Below are 25,114 nucleotides of genomic sequence, written 5' to 3'. Positions count from 1 at the left end.
CATCCGATGAGATCATCGTGGAGCATGTGGGAGCCAACATGGGTATCCAGATCCCGCTGTTGGTTATTGACCGGAGAAATGTCTCGGTCATGTCTACATGTCTCCCGAACCCGTAGGGTCTACACACTTAAGGTTCGGTGACGCTAGAGTTGTAGAGATATTAGTATGCGGTTAACCGAAAGTTGTTCGGAGTCCCGGATGAGATCCCGGATGTCACGAGGAGTTCCGGAATGGTCCGGAGGTAAAGATTTATATATGGGAAGTCCTATTTTGGCCACCGGAAAATGTTCGGGATTTTTCGGTACTGTACCAAGAAGGTTCTAGAAGGTTCTGAAGTGGGGCCCACCTGCATGGGGGGACCCACATGAACGTGGGTAGTGGGGGCAAGGCCCCACACCCCTGGTCAAGGCGCACCAAGATCCCACCTTAGAAGGAATATGATCATATCCCGAAGGGATAAGATCAAGATCCCTAAAAAAGGGGGATAACAATCGGTGGGGAAGGGAAATGATGGGATTTCTTTCCCCACCTTTGCCAACGCCCCAATGGACTTGGAGGGCAAGAAACCAGCCCCCTCCACCCTTATATATAGTGGGGAGGCGCATGGGAGCAGCAGCCCAAGCCCTGGCACCTCCCTCCCTCCCGTGACACCTCTTCCTCCCCGCTTGCGCTTGGCGAAGCCCTGCCGGGATCCCGCTACTTCCACCACCACGCCGTTGTGCTGCTGGATCTCCATCAACCTGTTCTCCCCCCTTGCTGGATCAAGAAGGAGGAGACGTCGCTGCTCCGTACGTGTGTTGAACGCGGAGGTGCCGTCCGTTCGGCGCTAGGATCATCGGTGATTTGGATCACGACGAGTACGACTCCATCAACCCCGTTCTCTTGAACGCTTCCGCACACGATCTACAAGGGTATGTAGATGCACTCCTCCCCTCTAGTTGCTAGCATCTCCTAGATTGATCTTGGTGACACGTAGGAAAATTTTGAATTTTTGCTACGTTCCCCAACACTTCAAGCATACTAACTAAGCAATTATGTCTTCTGAAAATAACATGGCCAATGAAAGTTATCCCTACAAAATCATATAGTCTGGCTATGCTCTATCTTCATCACACAAAGTATTTAATAATGCACAACCCTGATGACAAGCCAAGCAATTGTTTCATACTTTTGGTGTTCTCAAACTTTTTCAATCTTCACGCAATACATGAGCGTGAGCCATGGACATAGCACTATATGTGGAATAGAATGGTGGTTGTGGAGAAGACAAAAAGGGAGAAGATAGTCTCACATCAACTAGGCGTATCAACGGGCTATGGAGATGCCCATCAATAGATATCCGCACACGGCTAGTAGGGATTGCCATGCAACGGATGCACTAGAGCTATAAGTATATGAAAGCTCAACAAAAGAAACTTAGTGGGTGTGCATCCAACTCGCTTGCTCACGAAGACCCAGGGCATTTTGAGGAAGCCCATCATTGGAATATACAAGCCAAGTTCTATAATGAAAATTTCCCACTAGTATATGAAAGTGACAACATAAGAGACTCTATCATGAAGATCATGGTGCTACTTTGAAGCACAAGTGTGGTAAAAGGATAGTAGCATTGTCCCTTCTCTCTTTTTCTCTCATTTTTTCCTTTTTTTCTTTGGCCTTTTCTCTTTTTTATGGCCTTTCTCTTATTTATTTATTTATTTAGTCCGGAGTCTCATCCCGACTTATGGGGGAATCATAGTCTCCATCATCCTTTTCTCACTTGGGACAATGCTCTAATAATGATGTGAAGGAAATATGCCCTAGAGGCAATAATAAAGTTATTATTTATTTCCTTATATCATGATAAATGTTTATTATTCATGCTAGAATTGTATTAACCGGAAACATAATACATGTGTGAATACATAGACAAACAGAGTGTCACTAGTATGCCTCTACTTGACTAGCTCGTTAATCAAAGATGGTTATGTTTCCTAGCCATAGACAAAAGTTGTCATTTGATTAATGAGATCACCTCATTAGGAGAATGACGTGATTGACTTGACCCATTCCGTTAGCTTAGCACCCGATCGTTTAGTATGTTGCTATTGCTTTCTTCATGACTTATACATGTTCCTCTGACTATGAGATTATGCAACTCCCGTTTACCAGAGGAACACTTTGTGTGCTACCAAACGTCACAACGTAAATGGGTGATTATAAAGGTGCTCTACAGGTGTCTCCAAAGGTACTTGTTGGGTTGGCGTATTTCGAGATTAGGATTTGTCACTCCGATTGTCGGAGAGGTATCTCTGGGCCCACTCGGTAATGCACATCACTATAAGCCTTGCAAGCATTGTGACTAATAAGTTAGTTGCGGGATGATGTGTTACGGAACGAGTAAAGAGACTTGCCGGTAATGAGATTGAACTAGGTATCGAGATACCGACAATCAAATCTCGGGCAAGTAACATACCGGTGACAAAGGGAACAACGTATGTTGTTATGCGGTCTGACCGATAAAGATCTTCGTAGAATATGTGGGAGCCAATATGGGCATCCAGGTCCCGCTATTGGTTATTGACCGGAGACGTGTCTCGGTCATGTCTACATAGTTCTCGAACCCGTAGGGTCCGCACGCTTAACGTTACGATGACAGTTTTATTGAGTTTTGATATACCGAAGGAGTTCGGAGTCCCGGATGAGATCGGGGATATGACGAGGAGTCTCGAAATGGTCGAGACATAAAGATCGATATATTGGACGACTATATTCGGACTTCGGAAAGGTTCCGAGTGATTCGGGTATTTTTCGGAGTACCGGAGAGTTACGGGAATTCGTATTGGGCCTTAATGGGCCATACGGGAAAGGAGAGAAAGGCCTCAAAAGGTGGCCGCACCCCTCCCCATGGTCTGGTCCGAATTGGACTAGGGAGGGGGGGCGCCCCCTTCCTTCTTTCTCCTTCCCCCTTCCCTTCTCCTACTCCCACAAGGAAAGGAGGAGTCCTGGGAGTAGGACTCCCCCCTTTGGCGCGCCTCTTCCCTTGGCCGGCTGCCTCCTCCTTGCTCCTTTATATACGGGGGCAGGGGGGCACCCCAGAGATACAACAATTGATCCTTGAGATCTCTTAGCCGTGTGCGGTGCCCCCCTCCACCATATTACATCTCGATAATACCGTTGCGGAGCTTAGGCGAAGCCCTGCGTCGGTGGAACATCATCATCGTCACCACGCCATCGTGCTGACGATACTCTCCCTCAACACTCGGCTGGATCGGAGTTCGAGGGACGTCATTGAGCTGAACGTGTGTAGAACTCGTAGGTGCCGTACGTTCGGTACTTGATCGGTCGGATCGTGAAGACGTACGACTACATCAACCGCGTTGTGATAACGCTTCCGCTGTCGGTCTACGAGGGTACGTGGACAACACTCTCCCCTCTCGTTGCTATGCATCACCATGATCTTGCGTGTGCGTAGGAATTTTTTTGAAATTACTACGTTCCCCAACAGTGGCTTCCGAGCCTGGTTTTATGCGTTGATGCTATGCACGAGTAGAACACAAGTGAGTTGTGGGCGATATAAGTCATACTGCTTACCAGTATGTCATACTTTGGTTCAGCGGTATTGTGAGATGAAGCGGCCCGGACCGACATTACGCGTATGCTTATGCGAGACTGGTTTCACCGTTCGGAGCACTCGTTGCTTAAAGGTGACCGGCGGGTGTCTGTCTCTCTCACTTTAGTTGAACCAAGTGTGACTACGCCCGATCCTTGCGAAGGTTAAAACAGCACCAACTTGACAAACTATCGTTGTGCTTTTGATGCGTAGGTAAGAACGGTTCTTGCTAAGCCCATAGCAGCCACGTAAAACTTGCAACAACAAAGTAGAGGACGTCTAACTTGTTTTTGCAGGGCATGTTGTGATGTGATATGGTCAAGACATGATGTGATATAATGTGTTGTATGAGATGATCATGTTTTGTAACCGAGTTATCGGCAACTGGCAGGAGCCATATGGTTGTCGCTTTATTGTATGAGATGCAATCGCCATGTAATCGTTTTACTTTATCACTAAGCGGTAGCGATAGTCGTAAAAGCAATAAGTTGGCAAGACGACAACGATGCTACGATGGAGATCAAGGTGTCGCGCCGGTGACGATGGTGATCATGACGGTGCTTCGGAGATGGAGATCACAAGCACGGTGCTTCGGAGATGGAGATCACAAGCACAAGATGATGATGGCCATATCATATCACTTATATTGATTGCATGTGATGTTAATCCTTTATGCATCTTATCTTGCTTTGTTTGACGGTAGCATTATAAGATGATCCTTCACTAAATTATCAAAGTATAACTTCTCCCTGAGTATGCACCGTTGCAAAAGTTCTTCGTGCTGAGACACCACGTGTTAATCGGGTGTGATAGGCTCTACGTTCAAATACAACGGGTGCAAAACAGTTGCACACGCGGAATACTCAGGTTAAACTTGACGAGCCTAGCATATACAGATATGGCCTCGGAACACAAAGACCGAAAGGTCGAGCGTGAATCATATAGTAGATATGATCAACATAGTGATGTTCACCATTTAAACTACTCCATCTCATGTGTTAATCGGACATGGTTTAGTTGATTTGGATCACGTAATCACTTAGATGATTAGAGGGATATCTATCTAAGTGGGAGTTCTTAAGTAATATGATTAATTGAACTTAAATTTATCATGAACTTAGTCCTGATAGTATTTTGCAAATTATGTTGTAGATCAATTGCTCGCGTTGTTGCTTCCCTATGTTTATTTTGATATGTTCCTAGAGAAAATTATGTTGAAAGATGTTAGTAGCAAAGATGAGGATTGGATCCGTGATCTGAGGATTATCCTCATTGCTGCACAGAAGAATTATGTCCTTAATGCACCGCTAGGTGACAGACCTATTACAGGAGCAGATGCGGACGTTATGAACGTTTGGCTAGCTCAATATGATGACTACTTGATAGTTTAGTGCACCATGCTTAACGGCTTAGAATCGGGACTTCAAAGACGTTTTGAACGTCATGGACCATATGAGATGTTCCAGGAGTTGAAGTTAATATTTCAAGAAAATACCCGAGTTGAGAGATATGAAGTCTCCAACAAGTTCTATAGCTAAAAGATGGAGGAGAATCGCTCAACTAGTGAGCATGTGCTCAGATTGTCTGGGTACTACAATCGCTTGAATCAAGTGGGAGTTTATCTTCCAGATAAAATAGTGATTGACAGAATTCTCTAGTCACCATCACCAAGTTAGTAGAACTTCGTGATGAACTATGGTATGCAAGGGATGACGAAAGTAATTCCTGAGCTCTTCGTGATGCTGAAATCGACGAAGGTAGAAATCAAGAAAAACATCAAGTGTTGATGGTTGACGAGACCACTTCAAGTGTTGATGGTTGACGAGACCACTTCAAGTGTTGATGGTTGACGAGACCGCTAGTTTCAAGAAAAGGGCAAAGGGAAAAAGGGGAACTTCAAAAAGAACGGCAAGCAAGTTGCTACTCAAGTGAAGAAGCCCAAGTCTGTACCTAAGCCTGAGACTAAGTGCTTCTACTGCAAAGGGACTGGTCACTGGAAGCGGAACTGCCCCAAGTATTTGGTGGATAAGAAGGATGGCAAAGTGAACAAAGGTATATTGGATATACATGTTATTGATGTGTACTTTACTAGTGTTTATAGCAACCCCTAAGTATTTGACTAGTTCAATTGCTAAAGAGTAGTAACTCGAAAGCGGGAGTTGCAGAATAAACAGAGACTAGTAAAAGGCGAGGTGATGATGTGTGTTGGAAGTAGTTCCAAGATTGATATGATCATCATCGCACACTCCCTGTATTTTCGGGATTAGTGTTGAAACTAAATAAGTGTTATTTGGTGTTTGCGTTGAGCATGAATATGATTTGATCATGTTTTTTGCAATACGGTTATTCATTTAAGTTAGAGAACAATTGTTGTTCTGTTTACATAAATAAAAACCTTCTATGGTCATACACACCAACGAAAATGGTTTGTTGGATCTCGATCGTAGTGATACACATAATCATAATATTGAAGCCAAAAGATGCAAAGTTAATAATGATAGTGCAACTTATTTGTGGCAATGCCGTTTAGGTCATATTGGTGTAAAGCGCATGAAGAAACTCCATACTGATGGGATTTTGGAATCACTTGATACTTGCGAACCGTGCCTCATGGGCAAGATGACTAAAACGCCGTTCTCCGGAACTATGGAGAGAGCAACAGATTTGTTGGAAGTCATACATACAGATCTATGTGGCCCAATGAATATTGAGGCTCGTGGCGGATATCGTTATTTTCTCACCTTCACAGATGATTTGAGCAGATATGGGCATATCTACTTAATAAAACATAAGTCTGAAACATTTGAAAAGTTCATATAATTTCAAAGTGAAGTGGAAAATCATCGTAACAAGAAAAATAAAGTTTCTACGATCTGATGGTAGAGAAGAGTATTTGAGTTACGAGTTTGGCCTTCAGTTAAAACAATGTGAAATAGTTTCACTACTCACGCCACCTGGAACACCACAGCATAATGGTGTGTCCGAACGTCATAACCGTACTTTATTGGATATAGTGCAATCTATGATGTCTCTTACCAATTTACCACTATCGTTTTGGGGTTATGCATTAGAAACATCTACATTCACATTAAATAGGGCACCATCGAAATCCGTTGAGACGACGCCTTATGAACTATGGTTTGGCAAGAAACCAAAGTTGTCGTATCTTAAAGTTTGGGGTTGTGATGCTTATGTGAAAAAGTTTCATCCTGATAAGCTCAAACCCAAATCGGAGAAATGTGTCTTCATAGGATACCCAAAGGAGACAGTTGGGTACACCTTCTATCACAGATCTGAAGGCAAGACATTCGTTGCTTAGTATGGATCCTTTCTAGAGAAGGAGTTTCTCTCGAAAGAAGTGAGTGGGAGGAAAGTAGAACTTGATGAGGTAACTGTACCTGCTCCCTTATTGGAAAGTAGTTCATCACAGAAATCTGTTCCTGTGACTCCTACACCAATTAGTGAGGAAGTTAATGATGATGATCATAACTTCAGATCAAGTTATTACTGAACCTCGTAGGTCAACCAGAGTAAGATCCGCACCAGAGTGGTACGGTAATCCTGTTCTGGAGGTTATGTTACTAGACCATGACGAACCTACGAACTATGAAGAAGCGATGGTGAGCCCAGATTCCACGAAATGGCTTGAGGCCATGAAATCTGAGATAAGATCCATATATGAGAACAAAGTATGGACTTTGATTGACTTGCCCAATGATCGGCGAGCCATTGAGATTAAATGGATCTTCAAGAGGAAGACGGACGCTGATAGTAGTGTCACTATCTACAAAGCTAGAATTGTCGCAAAAGATTTTCGACAAGTTCAAGATGCTGACTACGATGAGAGTTTCTCACTCGTATCTATGCTTAAGTCTGTCCGAATCATGTTAGCAATTGCCGCATTTTATGAAATATGGCAAAGGGATAAACAAAACTGCATTCCTTAATGGATTTATTAAAGAAGAGTTGCATATGATGCAACCAGAAGGTTTTGTCAATCCTAAAGGTGCTAACAAAATATGCAAGCTCCAGCGATCCATCAATGGACTGGTGCAAGCATCTCGGAGTTGGAATATACGCTTTGATAAGTTGATCAAAGCATATAGTTGTATACAGACTTGCGGTGAAGCCTGTATTTACAAGAAAGTGAGTGGGAGCACTACAACATTTCTGATAAGTATATGTGAATGACATATTGTTAATCAGAAATAATGTAGAATTATTCTGCAAAGCATAAAGGAGTGTTTGAAAGGAGTTTTTCAAAGATAGACCTCGGTGAAGCTGCTTACATATTGAGCATCAAGATCTATAGAGATAGATGAAGACGCTTGATAAGTTTTTCAATGAGTACATACCTTAACAAGATTTTGAAGTAGTTCAAAATAGAACAGTCAAAGAAAAGAGTTCTTGCCTGTGTTACAAGGTGTGAAATTGAGTAAAGACTCAAAGCCCGACCACGGCAAAAGATAGAAAGAGAATGAAAGTCATTCCCTATGCCTTGGCCATAGGTTCTATAAAGTATGCCATGCTGTGTACCAGATCTATTGTATACCCTACACTGATTTTGGCAAGGGAGTACAATAGTGATCTAGGAGTAGATCACTGGACAACGGTCAAAATTATCCTTACTGGAATAAGGATATGTTTCTCGATTATGGAAGTGACAAAAGGCTCGTCGTAAAAGGTTACGTCGATGCAAGTTTTGACACTAATCTGGATGACTCTAAGTCTCGGTCTAGATACATATTGAAAGTGGGAGCAATTAGCTAGAGTAGCTCCATGCAGAGCATTGTAGACATAGAAATTTGCAAAATACTTACGGATCTGAATGTGACAGACCCGTTGACTAAAATTATCTCACAAGCAAAACATGATCACACCTTAGTACTCTTTGGGTGTTAATCACATAGCGATGTGAACTAGATTACTGACTCTAGTAAACCCTTTGGGTGATGGTCACATGACGATGTGAACCAGACCATGGGTGTTAATCACATGGTGATGTGAACTATTCATGTTAAATCACATGGCCATGTGAACTAGATTATTGACTCTAGTGCAAGTGGGAGACTGAAGGAAATATGCCCTAGAGGAAATAATAAAGTTATTATTTATTTCCTTATATCATGATAAATTTTTATTATTCATGCTAGATTGTATTAACCGGAAACATAATACATGTGTGAATACATAGACAAACAGAGTGTCACTAGTATGCCTCTACTTGACTAGCTCGTTAATCAAAGATGGTTATGTTTCCTAGCCATAGACATAAGTTGTCATTTGATTAACGAGATCACCTCATTAGGAGAATGACATGGTTGACTTGACCCATTCCGTTAGCTTAGCACCCGATCGTTTAGTATGTTGCTATTGCTTTCTTCATGACTTATACATGTTCCTCTGACTATGAGATTATGCAACTCCCGTTTACCGGAGGAACACTTTGTGTGCTACCAAAAGTCACAACGTAAATGGGTGATTATAAAGGTGCTCTACAGGTGTCTCCAAAGGTACTTGTTGGGTTGGCGTATTTCGAGATTAGGATTTGTCACTCCGATTGTCGGAGAGGTATCTCTGGGCCCACTCGGTAATGCACATCACTATAAGCCTTGCAAGCATTGTGACTAATAAGTTAGTTGCGGGATGATGTGTTACGGAACGAGTAAAGAGACTTGCCGGTAACGAGATTGAACTAGGTATCGAGATACCGACGATCAAATCTCGGGCAAGTAACATACCGGTGACAAAGGGAACAACGTATGTTGTTATGCGGTCTGACCGATAAAGATCTTCGTAGAATATGTGGGAGCCAATATGGGCATCCAGGTCCCGGTATTGGTTATTGACCGGAGACGTGTCTCGGTCATGTCTACATAGTTCTCGAACCCGTAGGGTCCGCACGCTTAACGTTACGATGACAGTTTTATTGAGTTTTGATGTACCGAAGGAGTTCGGAGTCCCGGATGAGATCGGGGATATGACGAGGAGTCTCGAAATGGTCGAGACGTAAAGATCGATATATTGGACGACTATATTCGGACTTCGGAAAGGTTCCGAGTGATTCGGGTATTTTTCGGAGTACCGGAGAGTTACGAGAATTCGTATTGGGCCTTAATGGGCCATACGGGAAAGGAGAGAAAGGCCTCAAAAGGTGGCCGCACCCCTCCCCATGGTCTGGTCCGAATTGGACTAGGGAGGGGGGGCGCCCCCTTCCTTCTTTCTCCTTCCCCCTTCCCTTCTCCTACTCCCACAAGGAAAGGAGGAGTCCTGGGAGTAGGACTCCCCCCTTTGGCGCGCCTCTTCCCTTGGCCGGCTGCCTCCTCCTTGCTCCTTTATATACGGGGGCAGGGGGGCACCCCAGAGATACAACAATTGATCCTTGAGATCTCTTAGCCGTGTGCGGTGCCCCCCTCCACCATATTACATCTCGATAATACCGTTGCGGAGCTTAGGCGAAGCCCTGCGTCGGTGGAACATCATCATCGTCACCACGCCGTCGTGCTGACGAAACTCTCCCTCAACACTCGGCTGGATCGGAGTTCGAGGGACGTCATCGAGCTGAACGTGTGTAGAACTCGTAGGTGCCGTACGTTCGGTACTTGATCGGTCGGATCGCGAAGACGTACGACTACATCAACCGCGTTGTGATAACGCTTCCGCTGTCGGTCTACGAGGGTACGTGGACAACACTCTCCCCTCTCGTTGCTATGCATCACCATGATCTTGCGTGTGCGTAGGAATTTTTTTGAAATTACTACGTTCCCTAGCATGATGATCATCACACTTTTATTTTCTTAGAACTCAAGAATTACAACTCAATACTTAGAACAACAATATGACTCTATGTGAATGCCTCCGGCGGAATACCGGGATATGCAATGAATCAAGAGTGACATGTATGAAAGAATTATGAACGGTGGCTTTGCCACAAATACAATGTCAACTACATGATCATGCAAAGCAATATGACAATGATGGAGCGTGTCATAACAACGGAACGGTGGTAAGTTGCATGGCAATATATCTCGGAATGGCTATGGAAATGTCATGATAGGTAGGTATGGTGGCTGTTTTGAGGAAGGTATATGGTGGGTTTATGATACCGGCGAAAAGTGCGCGGTATTAGAGAGACTAGCAATGGTGGAAGGATGAGAGTGCGTATAATCCATGGACTCAACATTAGTCATAAAGAACTCATATACTTGTTGCAAAATCTATTAGTTATCGAAACAAACTATTACGCGCATGCTCCTAGGGGGGTAAATTGGTAGGAAAAGACCATCGCTCGTCCCCGACCGCCACTCATAAGGAAGACAATCAATAAATAAATCATGCTCCGACTTCATCACATAACGGTTCACCATACGTGCATGCTACGGGAATCACAAACTTTAACACAAGTATTTTTCAAATTCAAAACTACTCAACTAGCATGACTCTAATATTACCATCTTCATATCTCAAAACAATTATCAAGCATCAAACTTCTCATAGTATTCAACACACTCGTAAGAATTTTTTTTCTTTACTAATCTTAGATGCCTATCATAATTAAAGCAAATTACCATGCTGTTTTGTAGGACTCTCAAAATAATCTAAGTGAAGCATGAGAGAACAATAGTTTCTATAAAACAAATCCAACACCATGATCTAAAAGATATAAGTGAAGCACATAGAGTATTCTAACAAATTCCGAATCAAGTGTGTCTCTCTCAAAGGGTGTGTACAGCAAGGATGATTGTAGCAAACTAACAAATAAAGACTCAAATCATACAAGACGCTCCAAGCAAAACACATATCATGTGGTGAATAAAAATATAGCTCCAAGTAAATTTACCGATGGATGAGGACGAAAGAGGGGATGCCTTCCGGGGCATCCCCAAGCTTTGGCTTTTAGGTGTCCTTAGATTATCTTGGGGTGCCATGGGCATCCCCAAGCTTAGGCTCTTGCCACTCCTTGTTCCATACTCCATCATATCTTTACCCAAAACTTGAAAACTTCACAACACAAAACTTAACAGAAAATCTCGTGAGCTCCGTTAGCGAAAGAAAACAAAACACCACTTCAAGGTACTGTAATGAAATCATTATTTATTTATATTGTTGTTAAACCTACTGTATTACAACTTCTCTATGTTTTATAAACTATTTTAATAGCCATAGATTCATCAAAATAAGCAAACAACACACGAAAAACAGAACAGTCTGTAGTAATATGTAACTAACGCAAACTTATGGAAATCTAAAAATTCAGCCAAAATAGGAAGACCTAAATAATTTGTTTATTGATCTGCTGCAATTGGAATCAATATTATATCATGTTCTGGTAATTTGTAACAATCGTTTTCGTGAACAGAAAGTTTCTGAAATTTTCAGCAAGATCAAATAACTATCATCCAAGAAGATCATATAGGTTTAACTTGGCACAAACACTAATTAAAACATAAAAACAAATCTAACCAGAGGCTAGATCAAATATTTATTCCTAAACATAAGCAAAAAGCAAAAAACTAAAAATAAATTGGGTTGCCTCCCAACAAGCGCTATCGTTTAACGCCCCTAGCTAGGCATAAAAGCAAGGATAGATCTAAGTATTGCCATCTTTGGTAAGCAATTCTTCAATAAGACACCTATAACACTTAGGAGTTTCTTTATTTCTATTAATTATCAAACTTCTAGGCACGAAATCGAAAAAATCATTTGTAGCAAATGGTTCCGTAATGATAGCAAAAATATTGGGATGAACACTTATTGATTTGAGATCCGCAGTTTCCTTATTAGAGGATTCACCCTTATTTTTAGGAACATACATAAGCTTGGAAATTTTGGTAGGAGGATTTCAAGTGTTCTTTACAGAAGAAAAGGCGGTCCCCAAGTTGGTAATGATACCCTCAAGTTTATCGATTCTAGTAGAATCTTGATTTATTCTTTCATTAACCATGGGTTCCTTTTCTTTAAAAATTTTTAAAGTGACTCCTACCTTAGATCCATATTGGGTAATTTGGTTGTGGATATTTTTATCCAAATTTTCAATTAACTCTACGGTAGCAACTTTATTTTCAATAATTTCAAGTCTTTGCATCACATGCTCCAAAGTTAACATAGTTCCATTAACCAAAAGAGGTGGTGGGCCAAACAAATCTATCATAGCATTATAAGAATCAAAAGTATGGCTACCCAAGAAATTTCCTTCGGTAATGGTATCAAGAATGTATCTATGCCAAGGAGTGATGCCTACATAAAAATTGCAAAGAAGAACGGAAGTAGATTGCTTCCTAGTAGATCTATTTTGCGCATTGCAAATTCTGTACCAAGCATCTTTTAGATTTTCTCCCTCCTTTGTTTAAAATTAAGAACTTCATTCTTGGGAGATAAAGGAGTAGATAAAGGACTAGCCATAACGACGAAGCAAGCGAAAAAGAGGCAAACGGAAAGGAGAGGGCAAATAAAACGGCAAGGGTGAAGTGGGGGAGAGGAAAACGAGAGGCAAATGGCAAATAATGTAATGCGAGGGATAAGGGCTTGTGATGGGCACTTGGTATGTTGACTTTTGCGTAGACTCCCCGGCAACGGCGCCAGAAATGGCTCGTTGTCGGGAGTTCAAATCTTGACTTGACCTTGCGTAAGCCTCCCCGGCAACGGCGCCAAAAATCCTTCTTGCTACCTCTTGAGCACTGCGTTGGTTTTTCCCTTGAAGAGGAAAGGGTGATGCAGTAAAGTAGCGTAAATATTTCCCTCAGTTTTTGAGAACCAAGGTATCAATCCAGTAGGAGGCTACGCTCGAGTCCCACGCACCTACACAAAACAAATAAGAACCTCGCAACCAACGCGATAAAGGGGTTGTCAATCCCTTCACGGTCACTTACGAGAGTGAGATCTGACAGATATAATAAGATAATATTTTTGGTATTTTTATAATGAAGACTGAAAGTAAAGAAAGCAAAATAAACAGCGCCAGAAATAGCTTGTTTACGAGAAATTAATATGATGGAAAATAGACCGGGGGCCATAGGTTTCACTAGTGGCTTCTCTCAAGAGCATAAGTATTACGGTGGGTGAACAAATTACTGTCGAGCAATTGATAGAATTGAGCATAGTTATGAGAATATCTAGATATGATCATGTATATAGGCATCACGTCCGTGACAAGTAGACCGACTCCTGCCTGCATCTACTACTATTACTCCACACATCGACCGCTATCCAGCATGCATCTAGAGTATTAAGTTCATAAGAACAGAGTAACGCTTTAAGCAAGATGACATGGTGTAGAGGGATAAACTCATGCAATATGATATAAACCCCATCTTGTTATCCTCGATGGCATTAATACAATACGTGCCTTGCTGCCCCTGCTGTCACTGGGAAAGGACACCGCAAGATTGAACCCAAAGCTAAGCACTTCTCCCATTGCAAGAAAGATTAATCTAGTAGGCCAAACCAAACTGATAATTCGAAGAGACTTGCAATGATAACCAATCATACATAAAAGAATTCAGAGAAGATTCAAATATTGTTCATAGATAAACTTGATCATAAACCCACAATTCATCGGTCCCGACAAACACACCGTAAAAGAAGATTACATCGAATAGATCTCCACGAGAATCGTGGAGAACTTTGTATTGAGATCCAAAGAGCGAGAAGAAGCCATCTAGATAATAACTATGGACCCGAAGGTCTGAGGTAAACTACTCACACATCATCGGAGAGGCTATGGTGTTGATGTAGAAGCCCTCCGTGATCAATGCCCCCTCCGGCAGGACGCCGGAAAAGGCCCCAAGATGGGATCTCACGGGTACAGAAGGTTGCGGCGGTGGAATTAGGTTTTCGTGGATGCCTCTGATGGTTTGGGGGTACGTAGGTATATATAGGAGGAAGAAGTACGTCGGTGGAGCAACGTGGGCCCCACGAGGGTAGAGGGCGCGCCTGGGGGGGTAGGCGCACCCCCCTGGCTCGTGCTCTCCTCGTTGATTTCTTGACGTAGACTCCAAGTCCTCTGGATCACGTTTGTTCCGAAAATCACGTTCCCGAAGGTTTCATTCCGTTTGGACTCCGTTTGATATTCTTTTTCTGCGAAACACTGAAATAGGCAAAAAACAACAATTTGGGTTGGGCCTCCGGTTAATAGGTTAGTCCCAAAAATAATATAAAAGTGTATAATAAATCCCATTAAACATCCAAAACAGAATATAATATAGCATGGAACAATAAAAAATTATAGATACGTTGGAGACGTATCAACATCTTAGACCAGCCGTAGGTCCGAAAGGTGTGAGGGGCGCAGTTTGCCCCGATGTCTTGAAATGCCATTGGGTGCCAATGAGGCTACCCGTGGTCAATTACTCCGACATCGACGGTCGTGAGCCCAGCTCCACCGTAAGAAAGTCTGTACCGGCGAAGTAAAATGCCTTGAGTATCCTTGCACTCAACGATGATGGATCCTGCAGCACCCTCCACGCCTGTCTAGCTAAAAGTGCTAGGTTAAAAAGTTCCAGGTCTCTGAAACCCAGTCCTCCCAAGTACTTAGGCCTTGTCATTACCTCCCATGAAACCCACACCGGTTTTCATTAGCCCTCCTTGCATCCCCACCAAAATTTCCTAATGATGGAATTTATGTGATCGCATAAGCCTCTAGGGAGCTTGAAATAGGACATCGAGTATACGGGGATAGCTTGTGCTACTGACTTGATTAAAACCTCCTTGCCTCCGGCAGACAAACACTTACCCATCCATCCTTTCACCTTGTCCTAGACACGATCACTCAAATGTTTAAAAGTACCTTTCTTTCAGTGTCCTACACCCGTGGGCATACCAAGGTACATGTCACTTAAAGACTCGTTAGGGACCTGGAGACACCCCTTGACTGCATCTCTCACAATCTGTGGGCATCCCTCACTGAAGAACATAGATGATTTGTCCCTATTAATCCTTTGACCCGAGGCCATGCAATATGTATCCAAAAGGTGTAACACCTCTTCCGCTCCATTCACGCTAGCCTTGATGAACAACAGGCTATCATCTGCGAATAAAAGGTGGTTCACCGACGGAGCCGATGGTGCCACCTTAATACCGCTGAGTTGGGATGATTCATTCTGAGATTTTAACAGGCACAAAAGGCCCTCTGCAGCCAGCAAGAAAAGTTATGGAGAGATGGGATCTCCCTGACGAATACCTCATGTTGATTTAAATTCATCTAATTTACTTCCATTAAACAAATTGAGAAAGAAACTGTTCTGACCATGTTCATGACAATGGAGACCCGTGTAGCAAAGCCTAGTTTCCTCATGATAGCTTCCAGATAATTGCATTCCACTCTCTCATACGCCTTCGTCATATCAAGGTTGAGAGCACAGTAATTGTTATTCTTTGACCTATTCCTCTTCATAAAATGCAAACACTCATAGGCTGAGATTATGTTATCGGTTATATGTCTACCAGGCACAAAAGCTGACTGCTCCTCAGAAATAACCTCAGGTTGTTTTACCTTCAAACGGTTTGCTAGTACCTTCGATGCTATCTTGTAGAAAACATTGCATAAGCTTATTGGTCGAAATTGAGATGGAAGAGTTGGTTTTGATACCTTGGGAATTAATACCAAAACGGTGTCATTAACACAAGCAGGGCTCTCTTCTCCTGGAATGATACTCAAGAAAGCACGTGTGACTGCAGCTCGACAAATATCCCATTGCCTTTGGAAGAAATGCGTCGGGAACCCGTCAGGCCCTGGAGCCTTGGTAGGGAACATATGAAAAAGTGCCTTCTTGACCTCCGCTTCCTTGTAAGGCGCCATTAGGCTCGCGTTCATGGCTGCTGTCACTTTTGAAAGGACATGCTAAAGAACCTCATCTATGCCCTCAACCCCCTCCGAGGTGTATAAAGTTTTATAAAAGTCGAGAGATAATTGCTGCATTTCCGATAGATCCTCTGTTAGTTGCCCATCATGTTTCTACAACGCTTTTATCAGATTTTTGCGCCTTCTGTTTGATGCTTGAAGGTGGAAAAAATGAGTGTTCCTGTCCCCCTCTAACAACCATTCACCCTTGATCTTTGGAACCACATTATCTCCTCATGTAGATATAGCTCAATTAAACGGTCATTTGTTTTGATCTCAGCATGGCTCGGTGCAGTCCTTAAAGGATCGTTCCTGAGCCGCTCCAATTCCTTTTCAAGCCTCCTTATTTCTGCCTTAACACTACCAAAGGCTGACTTGCTCCACTTGCCCAAATTATTGGACAAGGATAGTGAATTTTCTCGAACTTTGACTGCCCTTAGATTAGGTCTGTTTGCCTCCCATGCATGCTGGACCGTAGGGATGAGTTCAGGGTGCGTGTCCCACATACACTCATACCGAAATTTCTTTTTACCATGCTTTCCTCTGTCCAGTGGGTCTAGCTTCAGCAAGATAGGGGAATGATCAGAAGTTACGGCTGCGAGATGCTCTACTGCAGCTAGTGGGAATCGAGCATACCACTCGGGCGACCCCAAGGCCTTGTCAAGTCTCACTCTGGTGTATGATCCCCCTACCACTTTCTTTTCAAATGTCCACTTGTGTCCTTGATAGCCGAGATCAATCATACCACATACATGAACTGCATCACGGAAACCTTGAATCTGAGCCTGGCTCCTTTGACCAATGCCCTCGTGTTCATCGTACCGGAGGACCTTGTTAAAGTCACCTATACACACCCAAGGCATGTTTTCAATGCATATGTTCCATTCATAAATTGTTTGCCAGTTGTGTTATTAGTCCCACCTTGATAACTATTGGATTATGGATGGGCTTAGGCCCATATAAGACAATAGTCCTTGGTTAATCTCTAAGGCCCATTTAGGTGCACGGTAAGTGGTCGGAAGCTTAGTACCATGCTGCTACAGTAAGAAGAGTGAGATCCCTTTATAAGGGCTGCTCTACCACAGGCCATTGGGAGTTTGGGAATATGACTTGTACACGCGCGCTCCTCCTCCCCGGGAATGAGCCGAGCCGAGCCTTATTTTTACGGTTAATTAATTATGGATTAATTAATGAGTCGATTTACGAAAGTGCCACTGTCCACGACGTTGGACCGTGGGTTGTTCGCGGACTCGATCGTGGGCCTGAGCCCAGGCCCATCTACATGACGGCCTATATAAGGAGGCGCGGGCTAGTGGAGTGAACCCTAACTCAGTTCACTCACTCACTTGCACAACCCTAGCCGACATCTATTGTTCCTCTCTCTGTGCTGCTTCCGGTGATCCCATCCCGATGACCGCGTGCACGGTTGGTTGGGAGAGCAGGTGCCTCCGGAACCCTGTCATCCGAGATCTTGCTCGGGAGAATGACAATAAGGTATTTGGGGAGCGTCTTGACGCGACTGCTCCCGACCGGTCCCCGTCTTCGTCCGCCTCTGCTTCCACTACTTTCCCTGCATCCACCCCATGGCTGACAACGAATGAGGGAGTCCTGGACTAAGGGGTCCTCGGGCGTCCGGCCTGTTAATGGGCCGGACTGATGGCTTGTGAAGATACGAAGACCGAAGACCGCACCCATGTCCGGGTGGGACTCTCCTTGACGTGGAAGGCAAGCTTTGCGGACCGAATATGTAGATCCTTTTCCTTTGTAACCGACCTTGTGTAACCCTAGATCCTCCCGGTGCCTATATAAACGGAGGACTTAGTCCGGAGGGGGAGAGACTCATTACCATAGTCATACAGGCTAGACTTCTACGGTTTAGCCAGTACGATCTCGGGGTAGATCAACTCTTGTAATACTCATATTCATCAAGATCAATCAAGCAGGAAGTAGGGTATTACCTCCATAGAGAGGGCCCGAACCTGGGTAAACATCGTGTCCCCTGTCTCCGGTTACCATCGACCTTAGACGCACAGTTCGGGACCCCCTACCAGAGATCCGCCAGTTTTGACACCGACATTGGTGCTTTCATTGAGAGTTCCACTGTGCCGTCGACGAAAAGGTTCAATGGCCCCTTCACTCGTCGATAGTGACGCTGTCCAAGGAGAAACCTTCCTCCCTGGACAGATCTTCGTGTTCGGTGGCTTCGCGTTGCACGCCAATGATGACCCACAAGTGTAGGGGATCTATCGTAGTCCTTTCGATAAGTAAGAGTGTCAAACCCAACGAGGAGCAGAAGGAAATGATAAGCGGTTTTCAGCAAGGTATTCTCTGCAAGCACTGAAATTATAGGTAACAGATAGTTTTGTGATAAGATAATTGGTAACGAGCAACAAGTAACAAAAGTAAATAAAGTGCAGCAGGGCGGCCCAATCCTTTTTGTAGCAAAGGACAAGCCTGGACAAACTCTTATATAAAGAAAAAGCGCTCCCGAGGACACATGGGAATTATCGTCAAGCTAGTTTTCATCACGTTCATATGATTCGCGTTTGGTACTTTGATAATTTGATATGTGGGTGGACCGGTGCTTGGGTGCTGTCCTTACTTGGACAAGCATCCCACTTATGATTAACCTCTATTGCAAGCATCCGCAACTACAACAAAAGTATTAAGGTAAACCTAACCATAACATGAAACATATGGATCCAAATCAGCCCCTTACGAAGCAACGCATAAACTAGGGTTTAAGCTTCTGTCACTCTAGCAACCCATCATCTACTTATTACTTCCTAATGCCTTCCTCTAGGCCCAAATAATGGTGAAGTGTCATGTAGTCAACATTCACATAACACCACTAGAGGATAGACAACATACATCTCATCAAAATATCGAACGAATACCAAATTCTCAAGACTACTAATAGCAAGACTTCTCCCATGTCCTCAGGAACAAACATAACTACTCACAAAGCATATTCATGTTCATAATCAGAGGAGTATTAATATGCATTTAGGATCTGAACATATGATCTTCCACCAAATAAACCAACTAGCATCAACTACAAGGAGTAATCAACACTACTAGCAACCTACAAGTGCCAATCCCAGACTTAGAGACAAGAATTGGATACAAGAGATGAACTAGGGTTTTAGAGGAGATGGTGCTGGTGAAGATGTTGATGGAGATTTCCCTCTCCCTATGAGAGGAGCGTTGGTGATGACGATGGCGATGATTTCCCCCTCCGGAGGGAAGTGTCCCCTGCAGAATAGCTCTGCCGGAGCCCTAGATTGGTTCCGCCAAGGTTCCGCCTCGTGGCGGCGGAGTCTCGTCCCGAAAGCTTGCTTATCATTTTTCTTCGGACGAAAGACTTCATATAGCAGAAGATGGCCACCGTAGGGCCGACAGGGGGCCCACGAGGCAGGGGCGCACCCAGGGGGGTAGGGCGCGCCCCCACCCTCGTGGACAGGTGGAGGCCCCCCTGACATATTTCTTCCGCTCAATATTTTTTATTATTTCCAAAAATAACTTTCGTGGAGTTTAAGTACTTTTGGAGTTGTGCAGAATAGGTCTCTAATATTTACTCTTTTTCCAGCCCAGAATTCCAGCTGCCGGCATTCTCCCTCCTTATGTAAACCTTGTAAAATAAGAGAGAATAGGCATAAGTACTGTGACATGATGTGTAATAACAGCCCATAATGCAATAATAACAATATAAAAGCATGATGCAAAATGGACGTATCAACTCCCCCAAGCTTAGACCTCACTTGTCCTCAAGCGGAAGCCGATAACGATAAATATGTCCACATGTTTAGAGGTAGAGGTGTCAATAAAATAAAATACGGACATGAGGGCATCATGATTATTCTCATAACAACAACATATATGGATATTGTCATATGATCTATTATGCTCAAGTAATAATCCATTCACAATGCAAAGTATGAATCAGAAACTTTATTGAGAACTAACAAACTATAATCTTAGTCATTGAAGCAATTGCAATTTATCATAACATCAGAAAGAGTCTATGTTAGAGCTTTCTAGCAAGTCCACATACTCAACTATCATTTAGTCTTTCATAATTGCTAACACTCACGCAATACTTGTGGTTACGGAATTTTAATCAGACACAGAGAAAGATAGGGGCTTATAGTTTCGCCTCCCAACCTTTTACCTCAAGGGTGATGTCAACAATAATAGTTCATGCTAACCCACATCCAATTAGATATATATATATATATCAGGATCTTTCCAACATCCTGTGCTTGCCAAAGGATAAAATATAAAAAGGAAAGGTGAAGATCACCATGACTCTTGCATAAGGTAGAAGGTAATAATAAAATATAGTCCCTTCGCAGAGGGAAGCAGAGGTTGCCATGCGCTTTCAGGGTTGGATGCACAAAATCTTAATGCGAAAGAACGCCACTTTATATTGCCACTTGTGATATGAACCTTTATTATGCAGTCCGTCGCTTTTATTTCTTCCACATCACAAGATCGTACAAAGCTTATTTCCTCCACACCAATCAATCATACATATTTAGAGAGCAATTTTTATTGCTTGCACCGATGACAACTTACTTGAAGGATCTTACTCAATCCATAGGTAGATATGGTGGACTCTCATGGCAAAACTGGTTTAAGGGTTTTGGGAAGCGCAAGTAGTATCTCTACTTGGTGCAAAGAATTTGGCTAGCATGAGGGGGGAAGGGAAGCTCAACATGTTGGATGATCCATGACAATATACTTTATCTCAGATATAAGAAAACATAACCCATTACATTGTCTTCCTTGTCCAACATCAACTCTTTAGCATGTCATATTTTAATGAGTGCTCACAATCATAAAAGATGTCCAAGATAGTATATTTATATGTGAAACCTCTCTTTCTTTATTACTTCCTATTAATTGCAACGATGACCAAAGCTATGTTTGTCAACTCTCAACAATTCTTAATCATCATACTGTTTCTATGTGAAGTCATTACTCTCCATAAGATCAATATGATCTCTTTGTTTCTTTTTTATTCTTTTCTCTTTTCTTTTATTCACTCAAGATCATAGCAAGATAATCAAGCCCTTGACTCAACACTAATCTTTATTATATAGCTCACAGACTCGATTACATAGAGAGATCATAAAGCAAAACTCAAAACTAGATCATACCAAAACTTTTATTCTAGTAAATCAAGATACTACTAAATAGGATCGAACTAAGAAAAACGGTAAAGATAGGAGATGTGGTTGTGATACGATACCGGGGCACCTCCCCCAAGCTTGGCAGTTTCCAAGGGGAGTGCCCATACCCATGTGATTATGTCTCCTTCTTCGGGGATGGTGATGTGATATTCTTGGCGATAATGACCCTCAGGATACGATTCTTTTCCTCGAGCTTATTGAGTTGCCGCTTGAGATCCATCATCTCCTTACGAAGCTTTCCTGTAACGGCTAAAGCTCCTTGCACCCAAGGGTGTTGCATAGCTGCGGGAGAACAAGTGACACTCTTCTTCATATTTTCATAAGAAAGAAATCTAACATTGGAAGGGATAACCGAGTTTGGAATGGCTGAGCTCTGTAGTTCCCCCATCGTGAACCCAGTTCGGAAGCGAGAAGTGACTTCTTGATCCTCCATGGCATCTATCCTCATCAAATCAGCCTCCATCTCTTCCTCCGTTGCTGGCCCAAAGTGGTCAGCATCGCTGTTTGTCCTTGGTCTCGATGTCGGATGAGACACCCGGCTCTCCCCGACTGACTCTTGAGAAGACATCTTGCTCTAATCTGCAACAGCAACAGCTTGAAATGAGAACAGAGAATATTTGCGTCATACAGGAGTCAAAACCTTCGGGAGATTATATAATGAATTTTTACCGACCAAAATACGTAACGTGCAAGAAAACGGAGTCCGGAGAGCACACGAGGTGCCCACGAGGCAGGGGGCGCGCCCAGGGGGGTAGGGCGCGCCCTCCACCCTCGTGGAGGCCTCGTGTCCTTCCCGGACTGCTTCTTATTTTTCTATTTTTCTAAATATTCCAAAACGGAGAAAAATTGCCATTAGAACTGTTTTGGAGTCGGTTTACTTACCGTACCACATACCTATTCCTTTTCGGAGTCTAAAACGTTCCGGAAAGTGTCCCTTATGTATTCCTCCGGGGTTACGGTTTCACTAACATTAGTTTCGACATTTATAGGATTACCTGAGATATAATGTTTGATTCTTTGACCGTTCACCACCTTCGGATTTGTGCCTTCGAAGTTGTTGATTTTTATGACACCGGAACGATAGACCTCCTCGATAACGTAAGGGCCTTCCCATTTAGAGAGAAGTTTTCCTGCAAAAAATCTTAAATGAGAGTTGTATAGCAATACATAATCACCTACATTAAACTCACGCTTTTGTATTCTTTTGTCATGCCATCTTTTAACTTTTTCTTTAAACAACTTGGCATTTTCGTAGGCTTGGGTTCTCCATTCATCAAGTGAGCTAATGTCAAATAACCACTTCTCACCAGCAAGTTTGAAATCATAATTGAGTTCTTTAATAGCCCAATAAGCCTTATGTTCTAGTTCGAGAGGTAAGTGACATGCTTTACCATAAACCATTTTATACGGAGACATACCCATAGGATTTTTATATGCAGTTCTATAGGCCCATAATGCATCATCAAGTTTCTTGGACCAATTCTTTCTAGATCTATTAACAGTCTTTTGCAAAATTAATTTGAGCTCTCTATTACTCAATTCTACTTGACCACTAGACTGTGGGTGATAAGGAGATGAAATTCTATGATTAACATCATATTTAGCGAGCATTTTACAGAAAGCACCATGAATAAAATGTGAACCACCATCAGTCATTAAATATCTAGGGACTCCAAACCTTGGAAAAATAACTTCTTTAAGCATCTTAATAGAAGTGTTATGATCAACACTACTAGTTGGAATAGCTTCTACCCACTTAGTAACGTAATCAACAGCAACTAAAATATGTGTGTATCCATTAGAGGCAGGAAAAGGTCCCATATAATCGAGGCCCCAAACATCAAATGGTTCAATAACAAGTGAATAATTCATAGGCATTTCTTGACGTCTACTAGTATTACCAATTCTTTGACATTCATCACAAGATAGGACAAACTTACGGGCATCCATGAAGAGAGTAGGCCAATAAAAACCGGATTGCAATACCTTATGTGCAGTTCTATCTCCAGCGTGGTGTCCTCCATAAGCCTCGGAGTGACACTTGCGTAGGATCTGTTCCTGTTCATGCTCAGGTACACAACATCTAATAACACCATCTACTCCTTTATAAAGATGTGGGTCATCCCAAAAGTAATGTCTCAAATCATAGAAAAACTTTTTCTTTTGCTGGTATGTGAAACTAGGTGGTATAAATTTAGCAATGATGTAATTAGCATAATCAGCATACCATGGAGCAGTACGAGAAGTATTTATGACATTTAATTGCTCATCAGGGAAGCTATCATCAATAGGTAGTGGGTCATCAAGAACATTTTCTAACCTAGACAAGTTGTCTGCAACGGGGTTCTCAGCTCCCTTTCTATCAACAATATGCAAATCAAATTCTTGTAGCAAGAGAACCCATCTAATAAGTCTAGGTTTAGCATCTTTCTTTTCCATGAGATATTTAATAGCAGCATGATCAGTGTGAATAGTTACTTTAGAATCAACAATATAAGTCCTGAACTTATCACAAGCAAATACAACTGCTAGGAATTCTGTTTCAATAGTAGCATAATTTCTCTGAGCATTGTCTAGAGTTTTACTAGCATATTGAATAACATTTAATTTCTTATCAACTCTTTGCCCTAGAACAGCACCTACAACATAATCGCTAGCATCACACATAATTTCAAAGGGTAAATTCCAATCAGGTGGCTGAACAATAGGTGCAGAGGTCAATGCTTTCTTAAGTATTTCAAATGCTTCTACACAATCATCATCGAAGAAAAATGGTGTATCTTTTTGTAATAAATTAGTCAGAGGCCGAGAAATTTTTGAGAAGTCCTTAATGAACCTCCTATAAAACCGGCGTGACCAAGGAAACTTCTTATACCTTTGATGTCCTTGGGACATGGCATCTTTTCAATAGCATCAACCTTGGATTTATCAACCTCGATACCTCTTTCAGAAACTTTATGCCCCAAGACAATACCTTCATTAACCATAAAGTGGCACTTTTCCCAATTCAAGACAAGATTAGTTTCTTCACATCTCTGCAAAACTCGGTCAAGGTTGCCTAAGCAATCATCAAAAGAGGATCCATAGACGGAGAAGTCATCCATGAAAACCTCACAAATCTTTTCACAAAAGTCAGAGAATATAGCCATCTTGCATCTTTGAAAGGTAGAAGGTGCATTACATAAACCAAAAGGCATACGTCTATAAGCAAAAGTACCAAAAGGGCAAGTAAAAGTAGTCTTTGATTGATCATCGGCTGACACAGGTATTCGAGAGAAACCAGAATAACCATCTAGAAAGCAAAAGTGTGTATGTTTGAATAATCTTTCTAGCATTTGATCGATAAAAGGCAAGGGGTAATGATCTTTTTAGTAGCCTTATTTAATTTGCAGAAATCAATTACCATCCTATAACCTGTAATAATTCTCTGCGGAATCAATTCATCTTTGTCATTAGGAACGATAGTAATACCTCCCTTCTTAGGGACAC

At 42.5% G+C, this 25,114-nt stretch overlaps 1 protein-coding gene across 1 annotated transcript; it reads right to left on the bottom strand.

Annotated features, from left to right (window-relative positions):
* Positions 1-16,621: 16,621 nt before the first annotated feature.
* On the bottom strand, positions 16,622-17,293 carry LOC141026821 (uncharacterized). Its single transcript, XM_073503673.1, has one exon. It carries the CDS (start codon positions 17,291-17,293, stop codon positions 16,622-16,624), a length of 672 nt encoding a protein of 223 aa, XP_073359774.1.
* Positions 17,294-25,114: the final 7,821 nt, after the last annotated feature.

Source organism: Aegilops tauschii, chromosome 7 (genome assembly GCF_002575655.3).
Source record: "Aegilops tauschii subsp. strangulata cultivar AL8/78 chromosome 7, Aet v6.0, whole genome shotgun sequence".
NCBI classification, from domain to species: Eukaryota; Viridiplantae; Streptophyta; class Magnoliopsida; order Poales; family Poaceae; genus Aegilops; species Aegilops tauschii.
The sequence above is the reverse complement of the archived record's forward strand: the minus strand, read 5'-3'. Positions and strand labels throughout refer to the sequence as shown.